Genomic DNA, 18,638 nt, shown 5'->3' with positions numbered 1-18,638 from the left:
TTAAAGGTCATGCAGTGACTGTAATGAAATTAAAACAAATGACAATCTGTTTTGCCATTCAGACAGAGTTTAATCATTGTACAATAACTAATTATATGCCAAATGGCAAAATATGCCAAATTAATATCAGCAGTGCAGGCTTCAGACGTGTATTGTCTTGTTCTTCAGAACGTACTGACGTACACTGATGCAGATGGACTCTTGCCCAGTCAGGCATCAGGAATAAACATGCGAGGAGGTCCTTTGACAACGGGTCTGTCGGTGTTGTGTTAGTGGTTGTGCTTGAAAACCCCAAGATTGAGCAAATTGTTTTTCATTTCTGAAAACGCATCTAATGACAATATGCAAAGTACATATATAGGATTTGGTATGGGTGCCCCTTCCTTTCTACAGAGTTAGGCATGATGTTTTATTATGTTCTTATGATGTATATCAATGAATGACTCTTTCAAATATCCTGTAACACCTTCCACAATTCATTGAAGTTGCTTGGTTGCCATTTGCCAGCATCCATGCACACGCATACCGTGTTCATACAGGGATGTCTGCAGGTCTCAGTATCTCTGGGAGTCTGCAATCAGCCTCCTTGCATTGCAAATAATTATTGGAACAACCACCACATTGACAGCATTCTTGGGGTCCCTGCCCTATGAGACATATGCCCGTAGAAATAGCATGGGCGCTCAGAGCCTGCCCAGACCTCTCAGCAGGCAGGGTACCCTTGATGTTACAGAGCTCCTGACACCTCTGACTGAGAGGCAGACCCATGGTTGTATTGATCCGGCCCCCTCCTTCTCTTTGCAATACACTGATTGATTAACTGCTCTCCGCGTTCAAATAAAATTCCATCGATTACTGCCAAACAGTTCAACTTGGACTCGGCTGCAAAACGCCTCTCCCCCATCAACATGTTACACGCTGCATGGAAACCATTATGTGGTGATGTGCATCTTGCTGTTTTTATTGTGCTGTTTGCTGCTGTACATGCAGCATGGTCAATCACACAATCTGTGTGGTTAGACCACCTATCACCTATCACAAAGAAACAGTCTGAGGAGCTCGACACCAGTTTGCAAAGTTGGGGTCTCCTTCCTCAGCCACTTCTATTCTCAAGAGCACCAGTATCAGGAACTCTCCCCAGCAGCTCACACACAGCACTGGATGAAACATGGAGTTGTGATGCCACCTGTCATTGTGCTTAGCCTTCAATAGCTAAGAGCTTCAGTTCAGTTCCTTCCCAGGAGCAACAGTGTTTGTAACATGCTGGTGTCACACTTTCTGGTAAACTTTCTTTAAAAAAAAATCTTTTAAAAAAATGGCACCGATAAAGCATTACGTATGAACCTTTTCCCTTTTTTTTCTGAAGACTGTACAGATTTTACAATTTCTTAATCATGTGTTTCACAGAGTGTTAACCTCAGAGAGTCTTTGAAAAGAGAGAGAAAACGTAATCTATTTGAACCTAGAAGAAACAAAAGGGAAGGTGCTACAGCTTTACACATTTAATTGGCAATTACAGCTATTACATGCCTCACGCCATAAATGAAGGGTTATTGAAATTTTAGCAATTGATGATGTTAATTCTTTCCATTTGACTGCACTCATGTGCTCAGAAATGAGCTTGTAGTTTCTCGAACACAGATCAACACAATTATAAATCATTATTTATTCCTGAAAGATAATTTAGTTTTTTGATTATCACACTTTTCTGATAACCTCCCCGAAAAAAGATTTGCATTTGATTTAAGATAAAGTAGATGTACAAACCATCCATCCATTTTCTAACTGCTATATCTAATTCAAGGTCCTGGGGGAAATGAAGCCTATCCCAGCAAGAATGTCTTTTCACCATCTTTGCTGTATTTTGCCATAAGAGTCAGTTAAGTATTATCAGAACAGCCTTTTCTAAGTTTGTCACAATTCACATGGCACCCTCATTTTTGCCTTTTCTGGATAGCACTGGGGTATTTTAGAAAGTGATCCTGTGGGTAGCAGTTCAGTTGCGTTCTTTGGAATGAAATGTACAACAAGGCTTGTTTGTTTAAACTTTACAGGGGCATATTTTGAAACGTAGAAAAACTGTTGCTCTACATTTGTAAACCCAGGCTAAACCCACGAACTGTCTGGCAGCCCCTTGCAGTAGAACATGGCATGACATTCCTCTTCTGCAGAAAGGCTGCCTTTGTTTTGGCTTTAATTAGCCAGGTCAGTCGGTTTAAGGCGACATACCGTATGAACCCAATGAACCTAAACATCATGCAGTGAGGGATGGGGAACAGAGGGGACTAAGGTTATGTCATTCTTGAAAACCTGTAGTTTACAGACACGGGTCAAAGGGCTCATATTCCAGCTGGATTCCCCTAAGGATGTCGATGGGTTCACTGGCTATCTCTGCTCACGCTTACCGGAGGGCACAAAGCAAGCACCACCCGTCCAAACACGGCCTTGCTGAGACAATAACAAACAGGAGCCACATCAACTGCTTTCAGGGCCACTGTCATCCGGTTCTGGGCAGTGGGAACCCACGCTCTGCCGTGCTAAAGGTCAACATCCAGCGCAGGTGAGCCATGGAGTCTCTCACAGGTATATTCTCCCAGGTAAAGCCTTCGATCCCAGCCTGCCCAGGTCACGGCCACTGGGTCAGGGCTCGAGGGCCAGGAACGGCCAGGCTGTGGGTTCAAGTCTCTCGGATTGTTAATGCCAAATTGGTATGGTTGCTGTACCCCTGAGCAAGTTACATCGCTCTAACTGCTCCAAAAAAACGCCCAGTGGTGCCTGTTAAATAAATCATTGATGATAACCGTCCGCATGACTTCAGACGGGCTTTGTGGAGATCGTCACTGTCGTCATGAATGCAGGGCAATGCGGCTATTAAATCAATTAATGGGAGACATGATACACTGTCAACTGTTTGTCACAATTTTAGTAAGTCACTTAAATGTTTCCTGTGCTCTTTCTTTATTAGGATGCAGAGACAATTTAAAATCTACGGATTTCACTCCCCAGAGAAACAGAAATTAACACGAAAAGCAAAAAGGCCAAGCTCTCTAATCCCTAATAAAAGACACAACACACCCAGTGCAAATTTACTCCTCCTATTTTTTGGGGGGTGGACAAACAATAACAGATTGAAACGCGAACAAACTTGTGCATAGTTTCGTAAGGATCTTGCGTCGAAACCCACACAGGACACAAAGATCAAAAGGCCCCCAGCTGAGAAGCAGGAACAGACATTAAAAGACACAGAGGCCTGAGGAGGCAGCCAATCTTCAATGAAGTATCGATGCACTTAACATTGTATCCTGCATATGATTATGGCTCCATGTCATAATTAGGAAAATGGAAAGAAAAATGATTTAAGTCCTTTTTGGGTTTTCCATGGAGCTGATGACTAAATGTTGGGAAACATTCCATATACATGCTTTTCACCTCCAAAGGTTTGACAGGATATGCAGTGTCAGGCCAATGCCAAGAAGGGGAAAACAACAGAAATAAAAGAGCAATTAGTTTGATCAGGACTGCAATACACTGTTTATCTTGAAAGTTATAAGGCGTTCTGAATCCAAATCCTGCAAATAAAGTGTACATACGAGAGCAGACCCTTTTAGAGGCAGAAAGAACTACTTTATCAGCACTTCATTAATTAAAGGTAAAGCAAACTTGCTTGATTTGTATCAGAGTTTCTAGAACCTGATTACTGGTTACTGAAGTACACAGTTACCATATCTTAATATGCATATTCTTCATTCTGTTTTCTATTAACAGGACTACAGTAGCAAGAAGAACGGGAGGTGAAAATACACCTTTATAAAGACCTGTGGTATGAAAACAAGCAGTTGTTGAAAAGTGTCACAGTTCAAAACAAAGTTCACTTAAAACACCCACTGTTCTTCTACTCAAATATCACCAAAAATATTGCTCTCATAAATAGACAACAATGCAGAGTAGGATTTGCTGGATTATCCCTTCATGCTGTGTTTCTGCTGCTCAGTTGTATCTAAATACAGTGAATACTAAGATAAAATAAGATAAGATCACTTTATTGGCCATATGCAATTTCTTGTATTAGGAATTTGTCTTTTCACATACCTCAACTCCATGAGACACACAGACAGAGAGAGAAGCTTGGGGTCAGAGTGCAGGGTCAGCTGTTTATACAGGGTCCCTGGAGCAGCTGGGGTGAAGGGCCTTGCTCAGGGGCCCAACGGAGTAGGATTTCTCTGCTGGCTGCGGGACACGAACCGGCAACCTTCCAGCCACAGGCGCAGATCCTGAGCCACTTCACCACCTCACCACCCCATCAGCAGAAATACTGCTGTTATTTCTTCCATCAGAGTAAGAAGATTTTAAAGTACTGAGCTGTAGCTTCTGCACCAGTCTGACCAGCCGTGACCCAGGACACAAGGACAGAAACAACCCTTCCTCTCAATGCACATCTGGAATCTTTACAGCAGTGTCTATTCCCCTTTTACAACTTGGGTATGACAATCTTTTATTCCTCCGCGCTGTGCCAGTGATCATGATTCATTCATGACATGATGGTACACCATGTACAAAGTCTATAGAAATAGCTCATGGAACAGCATTTAAGGTAAGCAAAAGACAACGTAAAATTTATAATTGTATAGCTAGCCTTAAAATACATATCTCAAGAGGTGCTGTATGCTTTATCTTTTATAAATTTGTTTTTTTTTGTGATATAATTAAATGAGCAGGGTATGACTCTGTGTTCACTCGCTCTTTGATGGGATTAGTAAATACGGCAAAAGGCCTTTGCTGAGATGAAAATTGGCAACAGTGTGAAGACAGTACATACGTGATACTAGTCTCAGTTTTTACAGTACATAATTTCTAAACTTTTCTGACTGATTTCGTCACACTACTCAGAAGAATAAGAAGACAGAAGAAAATGTGGATGCATTTGACTTTCTCCTTGCTCTACCTAGAGAGATAGCACTGACACGGTAATCCCTGAACATTATGAGTCAAGAATTTCTGCAGACCATTGGGAGGAACTGTGGAAAAAAAAAATCGCTTTTATTTGCACTTCTCAATAACCTTTGTGCCCCCTTTTTAAGGCACAGCAGGCCAATATGATCACCAACTGTTAAAACAAGAAATGGAAAAAAAGGCAACTAAACAAAAATAAAGCACAACTAAACTGCGATTTCTAACAACGCTTCATAAACAGAGACAACACAACACCCTGGGCTCCGGAGCTATGTCTGACTCTGATGCCAATCCGCCCTGAGTGGACTTTGCAGCTTCATCGCCAGGTCAGACACATAAACACTTCAAGAATGAGCACAAATGTTTGCCAGTCTGGCCAAATGAGGCTGTATCCCGGGAGCACTCCGTCAAATTGGTGCAGAGGTTACCAGATTGAGGCGAGCGCCTCATTCTGGAAAGGCACTGGGCCTCTCCTCTCTCCAGCAGGCTTTCAATTGCTCAATGCCTCCAAAACTGGACTGGACTGATCACCCACGGCCTATTTCAAAGGGGATTTTGTTGCAATGCGTCTATACGGGTCTGTTTGAATAATATCTAATCTGTTGGGCTCTAATTGCTGCACACAGTAGAGCACGCAGGCAGCACACTGGACAGTACATCTGGTTCTGATTGCACACTGTGAGCAGCTGGGCCTCCTCTATGCACAGGTTACGCTGTCAATCTGCGGGACACTTAAAAGGCTGAAAGAGGTAATTCAGTGCTACAGCCCCACTTCTCAAATAAAGTTATCTGCAGTAGTTATGATATCTGAATATTTGCCAACAAAAAAAAAAATCCTGTTATGCAGTTATATATGCCTTTATACACTGAATGAAGAAAACATTTTAACGTCCTCCATAAATCTGAAGGTTTGTACTCTTTCAACAGACAAACATAAGCCCTTGAATATGTGCAAAAATGGGGAGTTCGGAAACTGTGGTTTTGATTCAGTCTTTTGTCTGAAAAGGCAGGAGCAGGTTAGTGTCTAAGGTGTCTGCCAGAAGAGGTCTAGAAGTCACTGTGCTGTGAAAAAAATTCAGATGGCAGGAAAAGCTCTTCAGGCTTTTGCCTCCCTTGGTAATTGATAATGTCTCCCCACACGTAATTGAGGAAGCTACGTTGGGAAATGTCTTTGTGAGTGTCTCTGCTTATTGCACAATTTCTTCTCCTTGTGGTTCCTTTGTTGCACAGCAGATGCAAGAATCTCCAGAGGAACAAGGAAGTCACATCCTTCGTGTATCTCTGTCCTCTCACACATTTCACATTCTGTCCATCAGTGCATATGTGCTTTTTATTAACTGCACACAAACTGCAGTAAAACAATGCTAACACAATTGTAAGAGATTTTGCAATTAGCTGGACTTGTTTCGGAAGGCTCCCTGAAGCAAACATTACAATGTGAATAATGGTATAAGCTATTCTACATACTGTGCTACAAAAACAGTCAATTATTTCTCATTAGTTTGGATTGGCGTTATTGTGAAAGAGCAAAAAACAAGGAATTACAGATTTATAGCAACCAACCATCCATTAATTTTCACAGAGGAGCCAGAGTCTACCCCAGCATCAACGGGACCAAGGCAGGGTTCACCCTGGACAGGACACACAGACACACACACACCCTGGACAGGACACACAGACACACACACCCTGGACAGGACATCAGTCCACCGCAGGGCACACAGACACACACACCCTGGACAGGACACACAGACACACACACCCTGGACAGGAAGCCAGTCCATCACAGGGCACACAGACAGAGACACACACACACACTCACACCAGGGCCAGTTTTTTACCAAATCCCAACTAGCCTACTAGCATGTTTCTAGACTGAGAGGGGAAACCAGAGTACCCAAAGGAAACCCACATAACACGGAGAGGATACAAACTCCACTCCAGGTCCAGAACTGAACCAGCATGGTGATGGTAACCACTGTGCTACTGCAGATTTACAGCAACTAACCTTCAGATTTAGTGCTGGAAATCAGACTTCTATCAACTTATTAGCAACAATATTAGCAACCTACTACTTTCCCATTTATTGAAAGTTTTGATGTAATTACGATACTTGATCTTTCACATTGGAAAAGTATAGATGAAAAGCATGTGCTTTAGAAACACAAGTGAGAAAAGAGGTGGTCATACAACAGATGCAAGAACTGAGCTGCACAAAAATAAATTTCTTTATAAAACACCCCAAAATTGCTAAACTAAAGGATAACAGCAGAAGCAATCACAAACAAGTCAAAGTAGCTATAAAAATCCCAGGAAAAAATTATATGAGCCATAAGAGGAGCCAAGGAGAGGATACACAAATGATTTTTTTTCAAACATGGAGAACACAAACTCCTGGAGAGAGATCAGATCACAGAGAAGGTAAATGATTGAGAGAGCACTTTAATAAGCCCAGAGGGAACTTTTACTTCAAGAACTGGAGTAGTGGCAGAGGTTGAGCTAGAACTAAGGCTCTTACATTGGTAGACAGCTGAAGGAGACTTAGAAGAGAAAAACAAAGTTTATCCTTTGCCTGCATGTTTAATTGTCTCGTACCTTTTCCTGTGTTTGCAAAATTTAGCTAAAGGACGTTCAATTGATTCTATCCCCCGCCACATCTTCAGAAAACTTGTGTGGTTGAAGCCTTGGTTAGCTTGTCTGTGTTTGAAGGGAAATACGCAGGCAAGAGGACAGACAGCCTTTTCTGCTCCAACACAATCGCCTGCCTGTTCTGGACTATAAAGCAAAGGTGCACTTTTGCACTTTAAATGCTCTTTATTAAGTATCAATCGTTGCCTAGGTAGTACAAATGGCAAATGAGAAGGAAGCAGGGTGGTTATTTTTGCAGTATCCAGCAGGTGCTAACTAATAGGTTTGAATAAGAAGGCTATATGGTACTTAATGTGGAATAAACAAAAAATAATAAAAAAAAAATAATTACAATACAGATGCAACCACTTAATTCAAGCCGGAAGAATAATCAAGCCCAGAATCAAACCAAAGTCATCTGGTTCTGAGCAGATTCTCAGCACAGCACAACTAAATCATTCTGACCCTCCAAACCATGTGTCTCCATCCCTAGCCCCAGAGGGCTGGCAAGTCTACAGTTGTTTTATTGCAACACAGCTCTTGAAGTCCAAAATCAAGTGGGTTCCGAGTTTAACTGGGCTTCTCTTTAGGTGCTGCTGCTTTACAGAGACCTGGAAAACCTGCGGACACAGCAGTCCTCCAGGAGCAGGACTGGGGACCCGGCTGTAATCCTGAGGTCCTGCCCAGGTCGTCATCACCGACCCGCCGTTCACAGATCGACAGAATAAAGCAAGCGCCCACGGCTGTCCTCCCTTCACCTGGACCGCAGTACTGACGCAGAGTGACGCACTCTTTACAAGGCAGATTGGGAAACCTCCTCTTGCAACCACTTGTCACCCAGCAGCACTTCCTTTACGGGACGCTGTGGACACTTGAGGGTACTTCCTCTCCAGCACCAATTCACTAGACACCTCTTGCTGAGGACCAGTGCCAATAGCATGATGTGCATCTTAACCGATTTCCTCCAACTTCCTCTATTACAGAAACAGCGGTGCAGAAGAGTCAATACAGAGTCTATCTGAAATCCTTCAGACATGACTCATACAAACGTCTTTTATCAAAATGTCACTGAAGACGATGGTAGATCTGTTGATCTGGAAATGGATAATCACTGGTTACCTTGAATTGTATTCTTCCTGAAGTTTACAAGTTCAAAGATAATTCATACTTACAGATTTTGTTTTACGAGTGGTAATGGACAATGTCACAGGTCTCCAAAAAGGCGGAAGTATTAACCTTTTGTATAAGAAACAAAAAAGAAACCAAACTGTTCATGAAGGAGAAATCTAACAATACATAATTGCCTGGCCTGCCAAGTAATCTTGGCTTCATTGTACATCAGCCTTTTTGACCACCAAATAATTTGGTCCATTCAGGTGAAACATGAAGAAAGATTTTCAGATGAAGGGTTTGTTTTAGCTTTTTCCTTGTGTTAAATTTAGGAATTAAGCTCTGCTTCTCAAGCTGATGGTGTTTCAAAGTGGTGCTTTGAGCTGATTTCATTTGGGGTAAATTCTACAAAAACAAGCATTTTTCTTCACTGCCTTCAGAGATCTGAATTTGTGCACAGTAGTTGGCACTGCTTATACCTAGATGTATATCTGTTTGGCAAGAATAAAGACATGGTAAGTGACTGTGGACTGCAGTTATTTTTTATTCCATTATTTCTTCATTGTTGAACCAAACCTATTTCAGCAAAACTGGAAGACAAATCTCACATATCAAAGTATTAAACAGTTGTCTGAATTTTATCATTAATATTTAACTTCAGTTCAGTGGAGGAAAGAAAACTCAGCTGTTCATAGGTAGGTTGTCGAGCTAGAGTGACACACCATGAACAGCCACTCAAATGAGCACAACCACTGCCAGCTACTGTCACATGCAAGCAAGAGTTACAGCTCTTGGCAGCAGTAAGGCTACACAGCTGCCCTGTCTGTTGCCAGAGCTATGGACAGGGTGAAGTCAGGACATGTGCACATTCAGCAGAGACCAGCAAAACCTGAAAGCAATCAGATTATCACAGCCATAAAAACAAAAAGTTAAAAACGCTATTCTCCAACGATCGTGTGCAAGCCAAAGTGTCAGTCTTAAGCATATCTCTGTTTTGCCACACTAGGCAGAATTAAACGGCATTTTCAATGCAAAAGCTAAGATGTGTATCAGAATATGCCCAGTTGTCATCACTGGAGAAGGGCAGATTATCATCATCTTGGCACAGAGCCCGACTTAAGTGGAAATCTACAAAGCAAAGATCAAGTGATGAAAGAAAGTTCGAGATTTATGCCTTTTTGCGGTTTTCTATTCCCTCCAAAGCAGGATAAAGTTACATTTCTGTGGATGTTGTTGAGACGAACAGTTAGTTGTTTCTGTTGTTTGCTCATATGTCAATTATTTAACTGCAGGATTCCTGCTAGACCTCATTCTGCCACCCAAATCAATCCCCCTACCTACATCACAAAGGAGCTACACAACCACGCAATCCGTCTCGCAGAGAACAGAAAGAATGACGGGCTCATAACCGTATCACATATTCTAGCCAAAATCCACGAGAGATAATGCTATTTTGATTGAACATGTCACCATTCGATAACAAAACGATATGTCCAATGTGTCTCAGCACGTATTTCTCATTCAGCACTTGAAGTTTCACAGTGACTTTATTACCTACAGTATACATAACGTTAAATACTGAAATGCAACAGAAATAAAATGAGACTTCATGGCTATTGTACCTTGAAGGTGAAAGGACAAATGAAAACTATTAAAAACTGTCAAGCAAAATTTTGGAACTGAAGAATTCTATTTTTTTCTGACTGGTGCTTTATCACATCAACCTTGAAGAGCCACACACAGGACTTTCTCACATTTCTCAACTTGTTGTCTGTCAGTTCACCTCTGTTCACGCAGAGGTGACATAAGTCAAATTCAGACTCAAAGCCCTGGGTAAAGAATTGCTTTCCATCTTAAACTCACCTCCACATACAGTAGTTTCCACTAATGTGGTCTGGTTCAGGCTCCACTGTTCATTCTAAGAAAATCTGCTAGGTGGCCTTTGTGGATTCTTAATAATTGTATCAGGTTGCCTTGCAGTCTTTCTCTGTTCAAAAACTAACAGGGCTTCTCCCGCCTGTCAGTGTAGGATGTTGTCTTTATCCCGGGAATGTATCACGTTGCTCTTCTCTGGACTGATTCCAGAGCAGCTACAAGGTGGGGACCGATATTCTAAATCTGGCCTCACCAATACGTGATACATTTACAACATAACATGCTTTGAATTTAAATTCTACATGTTTAACTATAACCTATGTAGCCTAAGATTTTATTTTAGAAACCTGATCCATGAACAACCTTCCTGCAAAATAAACATTACGTTGGAATGAATTGTTATTGTTACTGTTCACAGCAACACAATTAAGGGATAATGAATGATTTATAATTGGTTTTGGTTGGGAATTTAATAAGGATGGATTAAGATGGACAGAAGCTACAGCATGAGCTTAACAAAAAGGTCCTTTCACTTTGAGATCCAACTGTCACTCTGCTGTGGCCCCCAGTTAGACAACAACTGTGAAATGTATTGTGGCCCTTGGCCCCCACTCTCAGTTGGTGATACAATTTCAGCTTCTCAACAGTACAGAAATATCCACTAGTTTTCTCATCAAGTTTCACCTGGTCACATCAGAGAGATACATCAAGATGTCCTGAGTTCCTGGGTTCAATTCCTGGGGTGCTGTCTGGGTGGAGTTTGTATGTTCCCCCCCGTGTTCAGGTGTGTTTCCTCCCAGAGTCCAGGCACATGCTGGTGGTTTAATTTGCTTGAGGGAGAAACAGATCCCGGTGAGTGTGTGTCTGTGTGTCGGTGTGTGTGCCTGCGAGGGCCTGGCGTCCTCCCCAGGGCGTACCCTGCCTTGAGCCAGGGGAGAGCTCCAGTGTCCCCCACGCCCAGACTGGATAAAGAGGTCAGACAATGAATGGATGAGCTCTGGCCAGAGCAGTGTGGTGGAACACCTGACTGTCCTGTACAATAAGAGCCTGGGCAGAGTCCAGGGCAGCACACAGAGTGAATGAATGGTCATGCACAGGCTCACTGCCTGCCCTGGAACACAGTAAGGACATGTGGGGAGCTCATGCAGCTCATGGTCCATTATAACCATACTGTATACTCAGGTGTGGAACGTACTGCACATAAAGACCTATCTGCTTCAATACTGGCCAGAAAGAAACTTAACTCTTGAAAAAGTGTTTTTTTTTTGTTAAATACTGACCTTAGGACAGCCAGTAGAAGAGACAGCAGTCTCTCTTCTTGCAAAGGCAACAGGTTCTCCGAGTTTTGTTTAACTCAGGTCCTTTTATTAGACCTTAACTAATCTAATTATTTGATTACACGGAATGATTTAATAATTCCATCTGTAGTTGAGGTGTTTAACAATGGCTGTACGTCGAATTAAGCAATACATAACCTATAAGACCCAGTTGAACGCTGGTCCATTACACAACTGTAACACTGGAATCAATAGTGGATCTCTGTGAACGCACTTCTTTTGGAGATGTATTTTATTTGGGTTATAAACATGTAGTTTGGCTTGTAAACATGTTCAACAGACTTAAGCCAGTTTAGGGCCCCTTCAGACTGAATGTGGCTTTCACAATGACAATTGTACTGCATCTGCCAAGTGAAGTGAGTACTTTAGTTGGAACCAAAGCAGCATCTGCGATTCATACTCCCGGTGTACTGTCAAGACGTAAAAATACTGACTTCCTCCTGTGGCACAAACAAAATAACCTTTCCTTTAATTTGCAGGCCTATATAGAAATCTCTGAATAAAGTCACCCTGGAGAACTCATAACACAAAGTGCAAAAAAATATCACCAAAAAGCAAATTAAGATCAGACGGAGATTGCCGTAATAGCGAGTGTGGTATAGGGAAAAGGAGAATTTACCAAAGTCAAGGGCAACAAGAACACAGCAAGTTTTCTATCATGAAAAGGCTTGAGTTGAAGGGGGGAAAAGGGAACAGGGTGAGCAATGTTAATAACTGCAATGCATTATTGGCACCCTAATGAGACCAGAGTAGCTCGTTTTAGGTAAGGAACTATGAACATACTGTATAGAGAAATAGAGTAAGTGAGTAATAGAGACTGCAAATAAATTTCCTGTACCTGCTGCATCAGAAGAGCAACTCTGCTAAAACTATTTGCACATCAAGGCTCTTTTTTATTTCCCACAGACACTTCTAGCACTGATCCTAAGTGACAGTAGTGAACTGCTAATGATGGTTTATTACATGTCATGTTTGCATAATAAGGGATGCCAGGAGTTAAGGCAGCTCAGGTCTGACGCTTTAGCAGAGCTGTGCCACGCCGTCTTGATGAGAGGCAGAAAAATCATTCATATCTCATAGTCTGGAACAGTCTCTGCTATTTATAACACGGGTATTTTATCAGAGCTCGATTTTTGTTTAACACTAGTTAATCAAAAGATTTTGAGCAGACAGCTATAACCAGGCCAACCCTACAGAATAAGGTCCCATGTTATGGGCACAAGGATCTGGAGAAGGGGCAAAGTCCTGTTCTTTATTCCATCTATCCTTCCATCCTGTAACCGGAGGGAGCTGGAGCCTATCTGGCCAACCAGCAGGTGGAAGGCAGGGTACAATCTGGATGGGACGCCAGCCCATTGCAGGGCACACACAGACACAAACACACACACTCACATCAGGACCAATTCCTCCCTGGAGCCAATCAACCTACCGGCATGTCTTTCGACTGTGGGGGAAACTGGAGCGTCAGGAGGAAACTCACACAAACGGAGAGAGAACAAACAAGTTGCACTAGATAGCGCCCCAGGTCCAGAACTGAACCCCAGGCCCCAGTCCTGCGAGGCAGCAATGCTGAGCACTGTGCTGCCGGGCAAACCCTTGGTCTTTATTTTTTAGTGAAAGGAAAACACACAGGAAGACTTTAGAGCATCGTGAATACAAGACAGATTTGAATTTGTGCTACACAGGTAAGTCCATGGTCTATTAGAGTTTGGTTGCAGAGTCATTTGAGAATATCACCTGGGAATAAAGGCATTTGTTTTCTGTAAAAAGACACACAGGCCTTAAACAGAAACAAATAATTACTCAGGCCTCTTTCTGAAAAAAATGTTTAGCAATCTGCAAGGGTCTGAGCACAGGCCATCGGCGACGTGCTTCCTGACTCACTCACCACGACAGACTTTAACCTCACAAGCTAACCGGTCAGCAAATGTACAGAGAAGATGCCACAGTGTTCCTCACCAGGTTTGATGGCAGCCATGACCGCGCGCGATGACTTCAGCACTGCCTCATATATGGCCCGCTGGTCAGCGGTAAACTTGCCGTTAGCCGGGAAGGAGCAGGTGATGTCAGAGGAGTAGCAGTAATACTCTCCACCCATGTCAAACAGGCTGCAAGGAAAGCAGAAGACGAGCCTTAATTGCAACACTGCTACCTTGTCTCTACAAGCAGATGCTCAACTGACACAGTGCTAAACATTTATCCTTGTACTGCAGCTTCAGCTCTGCATTTGTCCTTCTCTCACTTGTTTTACTTACTTATCACAAGGTTTTAGCAACAAGAAACTAATCCTACTGTTGCCGTAGTGGGTGGAACATTCCTGTCGTTATTAAGTACGGCATTTTACATGCTTTTCTAAAAGGCAATACGTTTGACTCCTGAATCTGAGGTGGAAAAAAGTAAATCTTGTGGTGACAAAACCTTGTATATTGTATATACCTGCTGCACAGGTGGATGTTGAAGAAGCTAGGGGTTTCTCTGTTGTGTCAAGCTTTTATCAGAATATATGAAGGGTTTTGAATCCAGCATGTATTTGACTCCCTGTACCAGTGATTTTTTTTTTACATATGAACATTCTCATAGGTCAGAAAATCATTGCTGTTACATAAGGATAAAATTAACTTGCCTTTCTCTATCAGTTAAGAGGCAGAGTGTACAGACAATAAACTGCGATGTTTCCCTCAAAATGTAAAAAAAAACTGTCATGCTTTCCAAGGACACAAATGTCTCACAACTGCAGTAAAATCTGGATTAGCTCCCTATTTAATAGCAGTTTTTGAGTTATCTGGATGGGACAAATAGAAAGTATGCAATGAAAACGTATCATAAAGAATACGTGCTGAATCAAAACACTAGAAATATAAAAACCCTGTATGTTCATGATCTAACAACATCGAAATGCCTTAAGGCCTAAAACAGTTATTGACCCTCATCAATTGCCTTTTAAAAGGCACACGCTGCTGAGCAGATAAAAATCATATTATGCACTCCAGTGGCTTCTCAAGGCATGTGTGTCTCTGGAACATTCAGCGGCTGAGTACTTTTTAAAGATACGTGTCGATCTCAAAGCCAGTTCCCAGAAAAGTCTGACAAGTCTGTGCAACTGGATCAGGCAAAGAGAAGCCAAATAGCTGCAAATGAAAGCATCAAGGAGGTTCCAGTCATGCAATGCGGAACCCAAGCATGTTGCATGTGCATGTGTAGCGTCACTGTCCTCACTAATTACAGCCAGCCTTAAAATGCATCAACAACCAAGAAGAGGGTGGTGGAAGGTTCAAACACAGTCCAATGAGTTTCGTTTCAACCTCTCAGCTCCACAGGCATCATGCATCATTTTAAATATGCCCCTAGATAACCATAACTTTTCTAAATGAGTTACTCTTATCTGTCTGACAGTCTTTTCTTGCCTGAATACTGAACACAGTCATTGTGAAATCAGAGGCCCCGATAACTTATGTTGCCTTGAACATAACCTTAACAGAACTGCTGCCTATCTTCGGTCATTTGTGCAGGAGACATTGCTTCTTGGTTGCATCAAAACCAGAGGTCTGCACTTCAGCTGGCTTGCAGGCTTTGAGGGGGTCAGCGAGTGCATCTCCTATGCAAACAGACACTCAACAGAACTGGGGGGCTGACATCACAATGTAAAGCTGCTCAGCCAAGGGAGTGAGGCCAAAGTCCAGCCCCAGCAGGGTATATGCCCAACGGAGATGGGCTATGATTCACAAGCAAAGGGCCTTAAACTCCGCTGCTAAATATAGCCTTTGAATAACTTCAATTACTGCAAAATGGTCTAGCTGATAAAGACGTGTTTATTTAATACACATTTCAAACAGAACTTAGGCTAATGTAGGATAAAGGTCAGAGCAGAGCTGTAGATCCCTCAGAGCACAGGCAGCTTTCAGGCTTGCTTCCATAGTAATCAGGAGAAGAAACTTCTACAGCATTTCTTTCCACAGCAACCGGGGAACCGTATGAAAACAATCGTGCATACGTTTAGATATAGATGTCTAGATAAATACACGAACTTTCTTTATAAGACTACCTGATTACACGTTAATGCTCTTAAGGTCTGTTTATGTGCTTTATGCAATCCAATAGGCCAGTGACGATCAAATACAAAATGTCAGAAAAGGGAATCACCTGCGTTCTTTTAAAGCTCAGTCCTTTAATGACTAACCACAAAATTCCAGCCACCCCCTTTTATGAGGTGATGTTATGCTATCTTCTCTCTGCTTTAAGATGACACTGCGCACTTCTGCTGATCAAGACCGAGTCATTAGGGTTGTGCAGAAGAGCAAATTAGACAAAATTCTGAGTGTCAGATGATCTGTAGCAGCAGAAAGGGCTGCAGGGAGTGAAGCTGGCTGCAGGAGCAGTATAATTTGCAGGACCTGACTTGTGCTCATACATGAATACAGTTGTAATATTGCGCGAAGCTACTTGAAACAGTAATCATTATAAATGCAGTCTTTAATATATAATTCATCAATTGAACTTTTTTATTTAATGATGATAGAGCTTTTATGATTAAAGTAATATGATTCATTGATTTTGCAGAATGTAGTGTTGGAATTTGTCCAGCAAGGAGCTTTCAGTGTTCTTATGCAATGAAACTCTAGCCTCAGCTCCAGTCCAGTATGTGCTCTGCTTTCTATCAGACTCTGTAAAACATGTTTTTTTGCAACGGCTGATCAGACCATGATGATCAAGAAAAAAACGGTAGTATTTGCCAAGTTCAAACAGCAGCATAATGTGCATCAAAATTGAAGAGTAAAATCGTGTTCTAAACCTTATTTGTAATAAAAAACACCTCCCAATCTTTTATTTTTGAATCAAAATAACTTATGGCATGTAACACCTCTGCATACATGCATCTCTATCAATCTGTTTAGAGTTTTTACAAAAGCAAAACAAAAAAATTAAATATTACATAAAGGTTTTAGAAGTTTGAAAATTCTGCTTGGAACAATGCTTGCTGCATTCAGCTTCTTCTATGAAAGTCTCAAAAACAGGCATAGAAAAAAGTTTCAAATCATGATGAAGATGGAGAAAAACAAATGAAAAAATCCACATCTACAGTAGTTTATTTTAGATCAGAATGTGTTTATATTTCCACTGCAAACTCTTAACTTCAAAAAGGATAGCATCTGTTTATGTTAGATTTCTGGTAACTTGTTATCCATTATCATCTGAATTATGCTCTTATAGATATCAAAGTCATGCCATTTTAATGTAATATTAAATTACAAGTTACTATTCTTATAATAAAACATTTTTATAAAGTGATAGTAAAATCTTAACAAATAAGGCTAAAACTAAAGTTTTTCTGGGCTGTTTGCTGAGAGACAGACAATGCTTATCAAGTTTTCTGGGACTGGACAAAATGCAGATTAAATCGAGATTCTCTGAAATTGAGGTACTGGGCTAGATCAAGAATATCTGAAAAGACAAAGAGTGATTGAGAAGCAAAGAATGAATACAAACTGAAGGAAGTGCATTTCTTTTTAAAAGTGCTGCCCACATTTAATCTCACTTCAGTGACATAATGATTTACTTACATTAATCAGCCAATATCACAGTCAGCAAACACTGAAGGACCAGTACAGCTGCTGACTAAACTGGGTGAAGAGTCACCAGCCTGCCATGTGGAGTGTCAAAGGGAGAGGCTGTGTGTCCTGGTCCTCGAGGAGTTAATACTGTACCCTGACTCAGTGTCACATGGGTCACTCCTTAGCTCCAACCTCACATGATCTGGAGACCAGATGCACTTTGAACTGAACAGCTGGTATAAGTTCACGATGTCGAACAAAAGTGGGCATTCCTTAGTAATTTGTTATCCTGGGTTGTGTACAAACATCCCATTTGATTAAGTGGTTTATTATGTAGTGGGCATTAATTGGTGGCATATATATCATATCAGATATCATGAATGGCAGTTCAACGACAGATTCTATCCAGGCACAGAATTACTCCTTCTTTGATTCCTTGCTGGTCACACGGTGCACCTTATTTTTCACTGACTCCAGGACATCTTTACAAGAAAGCTGAGCAACGCAAGACACGTGAGACACAAAATCAACAAACAACTTCAAGTAGCACTGTGAATGTTAATCCCAACCACAGCGCTACAAACTGTTTTTTTTAATATTCCCTTTGTGGAGTTCCTAGTGAGGTTTGTGCTGAATTTGCGTTTTTATCATCCTTATCACAATCCTCGCTACAGAATGGGTCACAGATCTCTCCTACAGTAATACTGCACCACTAAGTCTTACTTAGCTAGAACTGAAAAAGCCCTCTTATATTTTTCATTTTGATAGTTACTGAGCCTTGCCAGCTACTGTATAAACTACACTCTAAACCCCTACAAATTTCTGGATGAGAGGACATCACTCAGTTTACACTGAGTGAGTCAGTTTACATGAGTACTGAATACCAAAGGTGATAAAGAATGAAACAAAAGTTGAAGTAAAATACACAGCAGTTGACGGAACTGATTTGTAAATCTATATCAGTTTATTACCATTTACTCAGTAGTTGCTGTTTGAAATACAGCTGAACCAAGACCTCTTGCAAAGTAAAAAGCACAAAAATAGTGCTTGAACCTTGCAAACGCTAGTTCGGCAGGGAGATTCATTTTTGTGAAGGGTAAATTATTGACTAGGTGCTGCACACAATCGTATTCTGGAAGAAAAGATAAAACTTAGTTTTAGTAAAACCAACACTTTCATGTGGAGTTAG

General features: G+C 41.5%; 1 protein-coding gene across 1 annotated transcript in view; it reads right to left on the bottom strand.

Annotated features, from left to right (window-relative positions):
- The window catches only part of pepd (peptidase D), a 113,870-nt gene that overhangs the window by 14,744 nt on the left and 80,488 nt on the right, over positions 1–18,638 (bottom strand). Inside the window, exon 12 of the mRNA XM_015368217.2 lies at positions 13,860–14,008. Coding sequence (XP_015223703.2) covers positions 13,860–14,008 — 149 coding nt within the window. The remainder of the gene's footprint in view (positions 1–13,859; positions 14,009–18,638) is intronic.

Source organism: Lepisosteus oculatus, chromosome 20 (genome assembly GCF_040954835.1).
Source record: "Lepisosteus oculatus isolate fLepOcu1 chromosome 20, fLepOcu1.hap2, whole genome shotgun sequence".
Taxonomy (NCBI): Eukaryota; Metazoa; Chordata; class Actinopteri; order Semionotiformes; family Lepisosteidae; genus Lepisosteus; species Lepisosteus oculatus.
This window is presented reverse-complemented; position numbering and strand designations above follow the sequence as displayed.